Source organism: Triplophysa dalaica, chromosome 8 (genome assembly GCF_015846415.1).
Source record: "Triplophysa dalaica isolate WHDGS20190420 chromosome 8, ASM1584641v1, whole genome shotgun sequence".
Lineage (NCBI taxonomy): Eukaryota > Metazoa > Chordata > Actinopteri > Cypriniformes > Nemacheilidae > Triplophysa > Triplophysa dalaica.
The window spans coordinates 2,634,710-2,648,028 of NC_079549.1; the positions used below are offsets into that span (position 1 = coordinate 2,634,710).

General features: G+C 36.1%; 2 protein-coding genes across 3 annotated transcripts in view; both read right to left on the minus strand.

Moving 5' to 3' along the window:
- myo3b (myosin IIIB) overlaps positions 1 to 7,942 on the minus strand; it is a 79,885-nt gene extending 71,943 nt beyond the window's left edge. The window contains exons 1-5 of the mRNA XM_056755059.1: positions 7,658 to 7,942; positions 7,323 to 7,359; positions 1,603 to 1,786; positions 728 to 862; positions 96 to 200 (exon numbers count right to left, since the gene is read on the minus strand). Of these exons, the coding sequence (XP_056611037.1) occupies positions 96 to 200; positions 728 to 862; positions 1,603 to 1,786; positions 7,323 to 7,359; positions 7,658 to 7,664 (468 nt within the window). The 5' untranslated portion in view covers positions 7,665 to 7,942. The remainder of the gene's footprint in view (positions 1 to 95; positions 201 to 727; positions 863 to 1,602; positions 1,787 to 7,322; positions 7,360 to 7,657) is intronic.
- Positions 7,943 to 9,356: 1,414 nt separating this feature from the next.
- The window catches only part of ubr3 (ubiquitin protein ligase E3 component n-recognin 3), a 44,611-nt gene continuing 40,648 nt past the window's right edge, over positions 9,357 to 13,319 (minus strand). For both annotated transcript variants that reach the window (XM_056754672.1, XM_056754671.1), the window contains exon 39: positions 9,357 to 12,221. In XM_056754672.1, coding sequence (XP_056610650.1) covers positions 12,104 to 12,221 — 118 coding nt within the window. In that variant the 3' untranslated portion in view covers positions 9,357 to 12,103. The remainder of the gene's footprint in view (positions 12,222 to 13,319) is intronic.

Below are 13,319 nucleotides of genomic sequence, written 5' to 3' on the forward strand. Positions count from 1 at the left end.
GAACAAAAAAAAAAAATCTTCCACAGTGAGAGCGCTGAGCTAGCATTCCTTGTGCTGGTCTTAGCAGATTACTCGTGTGTGTGTGTGTGTCTCACCAGCAACGCTCCATACAAAATATAGGCGATGATGGACTCCTCCAGACGTTTCCCTCTCATCAGCAAACCCTTTATCAGGTCAGTTACTGAACCTCCATTACACAACTATCACAACAAAAACACCAGACACACACACAGATAATTCTACGTTAGAAATCCTTACAGAATAAAAGACTATGAAATCTTTGACATTTGTATATTACATATTATATATTTCATCAGAATGCACTGCTAGACAATCTAATTGTAGAGAGAATTTTATAAGATTACTGTATATATACAGTATATGATAACTAAAGATTATGATATACATTATATTTCCCGTGCAGATGAAAAAGCAATTATTTCACCCATTTTTTTCCTGGGAGACGTTGCTGTGAATGCATGGATGTAAACTAACATATTTAAGGCCTTAAATCTGACAGACTTTGACTAAACAAAAACCAAACAATTATTTTTATTCGATGCTCTATTGCTCTATTATCAAAAGTTGAGATGAATTAAAAGTTATTCATGTTTTTTTAATTCCTTACAAAAAACATACATTTACATTTATTAATTATTTTAAATATGTTTTATAATATTTACAATACACATAATGTACATCTACTGTAATATGCAAAACGTTGCACCTCCAGAACGAGCCACAGTTGTCCTCCAGAGAGCTCATCTGCCTTGTAAAACATGCCCAAGAACTTGACCACATTGGGATGGTTGGACAGCGAGCGCAGGATGTTGTATTCTGCTTCAATCTCCTCATCCAGATCCTGAGAAAACCATCAGAATCATTCATATTCGTTATTAGTTCACAATACAGCACCCTGGTTTATGATGGCTGTACATGATGTGTATTTAACATGACTTTAAAATATAGCACTCATAAATGCCTTCAAGGCTGCAGATAAAGACAAACTTTATAACAGATAATGACAAAAGACAACAATGATAGGATGTAAAACACCCTCCTAGACTTTTGTACATGTTGTCACAGTAAATAAAAAGCAGCCATGCATGTAGTTGGCAACAGGGGGTTACTGGGATGAAAGACCACTAATGACGTTCTACTACATTGGTACACAAGGGTTTACATTTTTTTAAATCTGAAATATCTGAAGGGAACATTTAGGAAGAGCATTTACTTACTCTGTTAATGTGACTGGGATTCTGAGACATGCCACAAAATAGCAAAGTAGAAGAAATGTTTTAAAAAAAAATTCATGCCATGGCAAGTATTTTTGAGAAATTGTAACTTCAGTTTAATTTTTACAAAGCACTTTCAGCACAGAAGTTCTGCACACTCATTATTGAAAAGTCATTTTACCCCTTTTGAATAGTAAAGTGCATCTTTGAGTATTAAGGTAGTAGGTCAAAGACTCTAAGAAGTATAGAAAAACAGAGAAAATATTAAAATCAGTGTACTTACATCATGAGAACTAAACAATGACAGTACCGTATATTGCACAGAAGAGATGTCACTTAAGAGAAAACAAGCCCATAAATGACTCACATTAATGGGATCCAAAACTTTAACGGCTGCTTGACTTCCATCCTTCTTGTTGATGACTTTGTACACTTTTCCATAAGTTCCTTTTCCAATGGTTTCCATGATGTCCCAGTCAGCAGATGGATCTGCCAGCGAATCCAGACGTATCATGCTTGACTTGTACGGGTACAACCCATAGAAAGACCTCCTGAACATTGCAAAAGAGATTCATTCAAATGTTGAGTTCATTTTTATCTCTTCAAGCATTTTTAATAAGTAGGTGTGTCCAAAATGATATGGTTCTAAATTAACATTATGATTGTAGTGTTAGGAGACAGATTTATCAGTTTTATCAGTATTCCTTAGGGGTGCTGAACACTTCAATGACATAATCAATAAGGAGCGTCATAAATTTCCAAGATTTTGTTCAGAAACAGGAATAATATTTACCTGTGGATAGAAACACCATTTTTGTAAAAGATCTAGACCCACCATGTACTGAAGGTTCAAATATGATCTGTGCTATATTACAGGCCACCAAGCAAACAATGTCAGAGTTCAATTAAAAACTGCCACTTCACGTCTGTACAGTGCATAGTCTGCATAATACATCACATTGACAGAAGATGAACAAGTACAGCAAAACAACAACGGACTTAAAACCGAGCCTTGCGGCACACCATACATGTGGTATTATGTTGGTTGTGATAGTGATCTGGCAAGATCACTTAATGCACTTATCCACACATAAATTAAATCGAGAACAAAAAGGATATCTTTTGACATAAAGGCTTAGGTTCACTGGTCTACACATTACACTGTTCGCCATTAAGGCAGATTTGAAATCAAAATACAAACACAACAATACTTACATGGAGAACAAGATCTTTTTCTTATTTATCTCTTTAATGACAATCAGAAGAAGCAACTAAATGCCTCCGATGCAAAGAATGTTATCATAGCTCTCCATCCAGGTCAAAAAAGTTTTTAAGGAAAAGAAAAAGTGCCTACATTTATTTTCATTGCGAGAGAGCTGCCTGTGTCTCACTAGCACCCGGTATGATCAGTTGATGGATTCAGAAAGCACTTTAGCGTCACCACTCTCTAAGAAGCAACAATCAGCTCATCGTGATAGGATTTAACAGATTAACTCTGTCATCTACCTTCAGACCACCACAGTCTCATTCTTTTAGTCAATATCTCCAAAACCATCCTTCCAGATTGCATTTTGGAATACTATAGCGAATGATGACGTGTAAGTATTTGCCCATAGTGATGATTTTAGATTTGGCCAGTCGCAGCCCTCTTATTCATTATCCAAAAGTGAGGTTGCAAGTGGATATATTACATCAGACACTTTCTCTTGGTGCAGATACAAGTTAAATAGACAGCAAGAGATGAAAAACTATTACATGCGTTTCGTTTCACCTTCACAAGATTTTTTTTTATAAATTATAAGGCCCTTACTGAGTGTAATATTTCAGATTCATATGATGAATTTTGGCACTCACACAGATTCCTGAGGGAGGAAAGCATTTACTTTGAGGTCAGTTTAAAGCGGAAAAGGTAAATGGTGTTTTGCCTCTGGGAGCTCTGAGCCCTGCACACAGAATTATGAATAGCACCAGAGATTAGACTGATGGATGCTTTGACTCAAAGAGCGCGCGATGGATATTTCATGCCTGCCATCTATTTGCTGTGAAGGTGGAAACCACAGCTGAATTCTGACTAATGTGCCTTTCGGATGAAACAAACAGTCGGCAACATGAAGAAAAACAGAACGAACATTAAACCTTTAATTGTTTATATAAAATACACGTTAACCCATTCCGGTGTCCAAATGATCCTATTTTATAATCCCCTTTCCGCTTTTAAGTGCGACCAAACAAACAGCAGCCTGCAGCATTATAACAGGCCGTATACTCCCTCTGTAGTGTGTAGCACGTCATGGCTGCTTCTCAAACTGGTCTTGAGCCATTGACGTGTCTTTCAGTAAGAACGGGTCGAATTGCTGGTATAGGGATCATTTGATCTGCTCTTCTCCATATTAACTTTCACCCTCTCTGACACTCCCTCACCTCTTCACACCTCACCCCACACATGCGGTCGCCTGGTTCAACTTAAATAGATCTGCCACAACTCATGTTTAATAATATACACTACAAATGTGTCCATTACAGTGTACAGCAAGCTTAAAACATTTGAAGAAATATTAAATTCATCACAAATTCTTTTATACGAAAAAATATTCACATGAATATTATAAGATATTTCAGTCCTAACAAAACCAAGACCTGCCTGGAAATGCAAAACATTTATACATATCATAGCTCATCATACTGTATAACCAACCATCCTCAATACCAGTACAAGAGATCAACAACCTTCATAAAACAAGCAATTCCAGCAAGTGTCCTCTTTCAGAAGCTAAGATGATTCAGAAGTATAAAAGCAAACAAAACATGTTGCTTTGATATTCGACTAAAACAACTTAATTATAATAAATAAATATGCGTATAAACCCAAATTAAAACATCAATAAATGAAGAAATAAGGAACATACCTCAAGTTGACAGACCTTCCTAACAAGTTGCTGAAATGCATGTGATGGTTTGTCAATGCCACGAGACTAAAATCATTCTAATCAGCCACCGTGAATTATTTATCACATTGTAATGTGTAATATGAGCATGCTTGAAATATTCATCGGCCAGAATGAACTAGTCATAAAAGAGCTTTATATGGAAGACAGAAAGTCAAACACTAACAGGAACACACAGGTAGGAGGGAAGTGTTTTGTGCTGGTCATGTGACCTGAGCATCCCATACTTGCTCTCCGGAAGCATTTACTTTCACAGGCTAATACTTGATGGCATACTTTAAACTCAAAGGACTGTGAATGAATATTGAGCTGTAGGCAAATATCAAAATATGAATAACCAGACAGAAGATCTCACAAGGAAATAAACTTACTTTCATAGTAACAAACTGCGGCTTAAATTTATAATAACTGGAAAAAGTGCACCTACGTGACACAGAATGTCTATGCTTTGGAGAGAGTTATACTATATACTGTAAGAGGACGACACAGTTCCTCTGCAGTCATAAACAGGGACCGTGTTGCTATGGCATATATTCTCATGGGGACTGGAGAGCAGTGGAGCAGGACCTGAGTGAAAACAACAGTACGGGTGGCACAGGCTAATGGGACAAACGGGATAAATCCAAGTGTAACGTTGAAAATTAACCTATGCTGGGTTGTTTTAACGCATCGTTGGGTCAAATATGCTGTCAAATGAATTCCTTTAAATCTGTGGTTCTCAATGTTTTTCGTTGTAAGGCCCCCTGTGTGTAGAGTGCGCTTTGCAGACCCCCCAAATAAAGACTTACAATCTTAAATTTAGAATTTGAGTTGAACCACAAACATGTTCAGTTATACAATGCTGAAACATCAATTGTTTTGGTTGGTGGTCTTATTTTTCTGATGTTTGATTGCATTATATTTCCTAAAATCCCATCTGTGCCCCCCCTGAATCCATCTTGCCCCCCCAGTTTGAGAACCACTGATTTAAATGCTGAAGTGTAGCCTACTGTAATAAACTAGTACAGTTTAACTGTGTTCACAATTTTTACATCCATACATGACATTAGGCAACTGCATTGTGATTTTAGAACTTCTGAAATCACCCTTGAATACAAATTATTATGGTTTTGTAACAGAAATTGTCATTGTCTATGAAGCTGCTTTGAAACAACATGCATTGTGAAAAGCGCTATACAAATAAATGAGATTTAACACATCCTGTAGCAATTGTTAGGATGAGGTTTGCTTTTGATCTCTGTTGGATGATATAACAAAGTGCTTCTCTAACCCCAAAATGTATGTTCCAGAGTTGAATAATTGAAGTATGTTTTTTTTTTAATAAAAATTCTGAATTAAGATTATTTCTTTTATTTTGGGGGGCCGCAAAGTGATCCTACACAAAGGGGGCCTTACAGCGGAAAAGTTTGAGAACCACTGCAGATTTGATGACACTTGAATCAACTTTCGATCATGAGTATAAGTTTCCAGAGCACTCTCTGTGTGTTTGTGTATGAAAGCCATGCCAGAGGTAAGCAGACACCATATACAGAGGCTGATGGGTTTACATTTCCATGGCAGCAAAGTTCACACTGCGAAACAACAACACAAGGACATAAAGCCAACAGGTCACATGGGATTGCAGTATTGACAACAAATTGGCAGCGACGACATGAAGAAGGTGTTACAAGAGAATATTATTTTAAAACTGTCTCAGACATTCATTGACTTCATTCAGGACAAAAGTACACGCCCCTTCTGTAAGCTTTAATCCCGTTAAGGACATGCGAGGACCATCTGCCAACTAAATGTGACTTACATTGTTTTCTGGATTTAGAAACATGAACAATGCAAGATCAATGCATAACCCTGACTGAGACCAGCATGTTCTCAGACACTTATAGAAATAATGTACAACCCCAAAAGGGTGAACAAAACCCTGACTGAAGTGACTATTTGGTCATGATGACACAGGCACAAATGAGTGTTTTTAAATCAGTTTTAGAGGTTGTTTTGGGGGGAAACAAACTTCAGACTATCCCAACTGACCGTTAAAAAAAATCAAGTTTACAGGAGAACCGTTTATGGCCACGATAATTGTGTGAAAATTGAATATGGGAATGTTATAGACGTCTAGGTTTGCTATGACAATGCTTCTCTTTTGTTGTAACACCCCAGCAGTCAGACTCCAAATCTTATTTTATGTGAAAATGTAGAATACTAACACACATTAAAAATAATGATCTACTTTCCCATGACAGGAAAAATACATAGCTTACTTCATTGTATGATTTACGTATTTTTTGTGTTCATTTGCTTGATTTTTTACACAGTTTTTTTAAGGAAATGTATTTTGTCCTATTTTGTTTATTTAAAAAATTGCCCCGATTTTTTTACAATTTACTTGTGCGCACGTGAGCACAAACTTGCCCACAAAAAACTGCAAAATTTAAGTAAATTCAACTTGTTATTTTTTCATTGCAAGACATGCACATTTATGGGACACATTGTATGCCCTGGACGTGTTCTTCAGCTGTATATGATGCTTATTAAACATCATCACAGTGAAGAAGCCTCTCTCACCAAATCTTGCCGTGAAGATGATAAAACTCTGTTCTGTCTGTTTCCACAGAGTTATCCAGCCCTCTGGGCACAGAGGAAAAACACACATGTCAGGGTTAGTAGTCCTGACTGAAAACTAACACACTCACACACACACACACACACACACACACGCACACACAGACCTACACACTCATCAGGCTGTAAACTTCACTCCTAAAGAAAGCAGTTCTTGACACAGCTCATACAGATAGCATCAGTCCAGATATCTCCCATACTCGCTCTATATGAAAGTGATCTCCAATAGTCGGTAGGTTTAGGTTTATTTATTCAAGAGAATAGATTTGAGTGAGATGGGTTTTGTGACTCAACTCTCAAAACCAAAAATCGCAAACCAAGTTGCATTCACTTGCGAGCACCTGTGTGACCGTGAGGGGAACAGAGTAAAACCACACCAATGGCACATAAGTCAACAGAAATATCTATTAAGAAAAGCATTTGCATCAAATGAACACATCATAATTTCCTATTTTATTTATTTTAATAAACTCAAGCACGTTGTCATAAATCAGTAATAATCAACAGGATGTTCAGTTCTTACCTGTTTTGGACTGCATCTGTTATTTGACTGCCATTTCCTATAAGAAAAATAAAAAATTTGACTCACAGGACCTTATGTTCCATCTTCATCATTTACTTTTATACATCATGACAAAACACTTCATGGTTATCCGTGTACACGAACTCTGTTTAGATGCTTTAAGCGTTCTGCGGATGATCAGATAACCTGTCGCAGCACTGCATCACTGAGCACGTCACTCGTAAGCATCTCTATCCATTTCTCACTCTATGTAATCTTTGATTATATTAACCGCTTTGTTTTTGCAAAGTGACTCTTCAAAATGAGCCAAAACAGTATATTTGAAAGAAACCTACCTGCCATAGCTGTTTTCTGACATACCCGAAGTGATTTTCAAGCCCTTTAAGCTGTCCTGGTGTTAATAATTCACTAGAACTTGATAAGTTCCTGTGCGAGCACTTCTGAGAGGAAGCAGCGTGCACACATGACCAATCCCGGCACACCTGACAGCTCAAGCACAGGTATAACACACCCCGACATTAAACCAATGACATCAAGAGGTGAGTGATGAGTGACATCATCAAATGGGGTTAAAGAGGATAAAATAGTAGTTTACGAGGGGCAAGTCTTTTAAAGCCTGTCAAGAACATGTCAGGGTCATATTTCAACACAAGATAAAGATGTGATACTCGATTTAAAACCTTTTTTAAGTGTAATGTATAAAAACAGACATTGTTTTATTTATATATTTAAACTGCATGGTGGAATTTCTTGTTGAGATGTATTTGATAAATTACGTAAATAAAAACAAACAAAAAACTTCTTATAATAGTATGAGAATTTGGGTAGAAAATATATGATTAATATAAAATGTAGTCATATACTTATAAAAAAAACATTTTATTTTACAGGATTTTACCGTTTGTTTTCCATATATTTTTGAAATATGGTAAAAAAAGAATGAAAATTTACAAGAAAAACATAGAAAACATGTAATTTTATGTAACATTTTTTTGTAAATCTCCTGCAGCTCCTCAGCTGCGGGAAAATAAAGTTTTTTACAGGATTTTCTTGACTGTGTGTTAAAGGCAAACTTATGTCATGGTTTACTTACCCCAGTACTCTATTTTGACAGCCTCAGTCCCCATTTAATTACATTGCAAACACTGTTTTCTTGCATTTGGAAAGACATGAAATGAAAACATTACATTTTTGGGGATCACAAACAAAACCCAACTCAGGCTTTCTGTTTGTCACACACACACGAGTTTCCTTAATCTTTATTTTTCTTCTAAAGTGACATGTGACCCGAGATGTTTTTAAGGTTCTCCAGTTAAATACTAAACTAGTCTATAACTTGAATACTACCTAGTAATAAATTCTACTGAGAATGATTATAAATTATGATACCTGCACATCAAAGCGGACATCCAAAGCGTATTTTGGATAAACAAACACTGTCCAGTTTAAACTGTGGCGTCATAGAAAATGCAGACGGTGTAGTGGTCAGGGAGTCATCTATTGTGTTGGTAACCCACTTTCCATTGAGCGCACAAACAGGGCGGGTTTGGTGTCTGGGCTGTAGCACAGCAACATTTAAAGATTAAACCATTAGTGAGTCATGCACCCATCTACCAAACACTGCTGGATGTTATTCAGTGAATGTTTCTTTAAATATGTGAACAATCATAAGGTAGCAGAAATGAAATTTAAAAAGGAATATGTTCTTTCCCAGAACCCAGTTTATAACTATTGTAACTACAGAATGAGGCCATTATGTTCCAGTCATCTGCATAAACATAGACAGAACAACTTACAAAACAATTAGACCAGAACCGACTGGCGACCACAATTAACCCTCATGAGAAAAGACATCGTCAACCATGACTGATTATGTTATCGTTTAGTCACACTTATGTCTTTCTAAACCTGGACGACTTTCTTTTGCTGAACAGACAAAAACAGATATTTTAAAAGGTCTTGGAAACCAAGTGACAAAACCACTCTCAGGCAAGAATATTTGTTCCGAACTGCAAAAATGAAATACAAATCAGAGCATCTGTATATTTTATTCACATATGATACATTTTGCATTAAATGTCATTAAAAGTCACCATTTCAGAGATGACATCAAAGAATCTGAACCAGCACCTACAGTAATGTACTGTATTACTGCCTGCCTGACATGCATTCACTGCAGGAGATACCAGCATTATCAACCCATCACACTTAGCAAATCTGCCTGTCTATACAAAGTGGGTGGGGAGAGAAAGAGGAACGCTCAAAGAAAATAGCAGTAAAAAACCGCAGCATGCAAGAAATCAAGACAAAAGAAGAGAAGTAGCTTCAAGTGCAATGAAAAAAAAAAAAACCTCCATGTGATTGCAACAATGCTTATCAATACCCACCAATCAAACTGATCAACAAACCACACGCACCGCTCTGGTGAGTTTCTGACAGTGTGCGTTTTTAAAGGGACGGGGTAGATATAGGGGACAAAATGTCAAAAATGTAGCTGGACATTATACACAAGTCCTGAATAATTAATTTTGTGACATTTTTCAAAATACAATTAAAACCTGAATTATTATTTATTTATGTGGTTATTTAAAAAAAATGTAATAATAGGAAAAATATGGGATAAATTCGACTTTTTTTTAACTTTATTAATATAATTTGATTTAAACATTCAATTGGGAAAGATTGAAAACTAATCGATCCGATGTCAGAGGGGCTGCAAAAAATTTAAAGTGTGGTGTATAATGGGACTGTATATGTTGGTACTTAATGCATTTTAAAATTATGTGCATAATGCCCTCTGTAATGTATAAACAACACATCAGCGATGGTCCGAGGACAGAGCTCTGAGGAACACCACATTTTTCAACATTAGACTGCCAAACTAGCCTTCTGAGGCTATTTGTGTAGAGAATCAAATAACTTGTTTTATTAATATTATTTACTGATAACATTAAAACATCATTTATTTTGTAATAAAGCAACAACATACAATCGGACTGATTTTAAAGCGACACCCCTTTCTCAGGAAAACCCTTGACTGCAGATAGAAACTCAATATCTGGGTGATCTGTGCATAAAAATACCATTACATTAACACATAAATAATTTCTTAAACAAACTTTACAAGAGATTACGTATCAGTCTGTAAATTGCTAGAGAATCAATTCCTGCACACAGTTTAGAAAAAAAAAGTTCAATGTAACTTACAAATGTAAATAGTTTGTTGCAACTGGGCACTAAGCCTGCAGATATATAAATCCCAAAAGGACAGCCTATAAAACTGCTGTGTTTCAAAGCTGTGAACGTCTAAACAAGAGTGAAGTAGGGCTCTCTAATGAGCTCAGTAAGACAGCAAACGCTGCCCTCTGTATGACCATAGGACAATGAGTCTTGGCATTGCCATGTAATAAGAATAAAGAAAGGATCAAAAACCTAAAGTGACAGATTTTAAATAGCTATAGCAAGTAAATATCATGAAACCTACGAAGAACACGTCCAAGTCATATTTCATCCCCAAAAAGTTTAGATATTAGAAAATAGTTATTGCATAAGGAAAAGGACCATTTTTATGTGACATTAATGGAAATTAAACATTTCCCATCCTAAATTTTAATGACTATAATACAAAAAAGTTGCAATTAAATACAGTACAAAATACTGAATGACAGCAAAAATAATCAAAAAAAAGTTTGTGAATAAGAAATGATCACAAAATGTCCAGAAACAGCACGCCATGATAAAAAATTGGAGGGAAAATAGCAAAATGTCACATAATGTACAATGTAAACAGGTTTTATTTTCATTATGCAAAATACGCTTTTTTATTTTGGGGTAAAATATAAGTCAAACTAAATGTCACAATATTCCCTTGTTATCAGCTTCGAATAAGGTTGAGTCAGGCAGGGAAATGGCCACGGATTTTTTGTGATCTTTATATTGAACTCAATAGGCAAGTCAACCACCGTCAACAGGCTTCATTAGAAAAAAATGAAAATGGTAAAAATTAAGTTTACAAAAAGATATAATTAACTTTTCTTAACAATGAATAGCAGCACTTTTTAAATATTAAAATATCAAACCAAAAATAAAGTAAAATTCCTGAGGATGACTGTACTGTAACTAAACGTCCGAGACAAATTTGCTTAAGCTTGAATGTGTTGATATTTCGGACTCCTTCTTATCTCCAATGATCGACCCACATTAGCATAAAGTTCTACCAGAATTAATCTCATGAGATGTGCTGAAACTCAAATAATATTATGATATAATTTCACATTGCACTGGTCATAGGGCGTATGGGGGGCGAGGGGGTTTCTAGAGTGTAGATATATTTTCTTCATCATCGTAGTACCTTCAAGGTTTTGATATACATAAATTCTGATTTCTGTACATGATTTGTTTAATATTGGTCAGGTTTCCCCCCAAAAGCTTCACTCTTCAAAAACAATGTCAGTTTTCCAAACACTACAGAACAGCATTTTTCTTTCACGTGTCCAACAGGATTAACAAAGACTCACTCATTGTGCTTCTACAGTGAGCTTGCTGGGACAAACAAAACTCTCCCCTTTGAAATCCACACAGAAAATCACTTAAAAACACACACGCACACACACGCTTAGTCATTAGGCTTGATTGTACACTAAACATCACATGAACCCAGGCTATGTCAGAAACCAACTCGAGGCATGTTTTCTTTATATAACATGACAGAACAGTGAAGAGGATATCACAGAGGCTGGTGTTGACATCATGTGACCTGTCCTCGGGATCTGGGCCGTTCATTAAAGTCCATTGTAATGGGGACCCCAGCGCTTGTTGATGTGATCGAAGGTGTGCGACACCCACTGCTGCTCTAGAACTCTGTATCTCTCTTCACATAGATACAGAGGCTTTCCTCGGCTGTGGACAAAAGGAATATGAAAAGGACACAGAATCAATCATTTTCTCTTGAAAAAAACAAAGCAAAAAACTGAATTCCTGCCTCCATATCATCATTTCAGTTCAAAACATACAATTGCAGATGAATTTATGCACGTCTTTCCGTAGGTTGAAATTGGTAAAAAATTACAGATTGCAGCTTTCATTATTTTACATAAATTTGGTACCCTCAGTTCCAAATACTAGCGAGTTGCCCTATTATATACATTATTTAATGCACTCATTACTTTTGTTTTGCAGAAATTTTGCATTCTGGGATTGCCCTGTTATGAATATACGCAATGCTACCTTAAAGGAGTAGTTCACTCTTAAAATACATTTTCATGATAATTTACTAACACCCCCATCTCATCCAAGATGCTTACATTTTTTTTTCTTTAGTAGAGAAGAAATGAAGGTTTTTGATGAAAACATTGCAGGATTTTTCACAATATAGTGGACTTCAGTGGACTCCAATGGGTCGAAGGTCAAAATGACCGTTTCAGTGCAGCTTCAAAGGGGTTCAAATGATACCAGACGAAAAATAAGGGTCGTAAATCAGAAATACGTAATTACGTTGAAAACTTGCACGTTCAACTTGTAAACACGGACTCGGTACTTCCGCTTACGTCAAAAGTGTGACCTTTTCAATATAATTATGTATTTTGTGAAGACATGAACGCACATCACAGAACAGATTGTGTGATCGAGCATTTGTGTTTATAAAGCATATCATTCTTTTTTTATTGTAAATGACCCATCGTTTTACTAGATAAGACCTTTTATTCTTTGCTGGTATCATTTAAATCCCTTTGAAGCTGCACTGAAACTGTCATTTTGACCTTTAACCCTTTGGAGTCCATTGAAGTCACTATATGGAAAAAAAATCCTGGAATGTTTTCATAAAAACCTTTTCGACTACAGAAACAAATACATGCACATCTTAGATGACACGGGGTGGGTACATTTTCATGAAAATGTATTTTGAAAGTGAACTATTCCTTTAAATTTGGCCTACACTACACTTGGAGTATATCAAAACAGAGCTGAACACATCAGAGCTAAAAGAGGTAGGCTAAA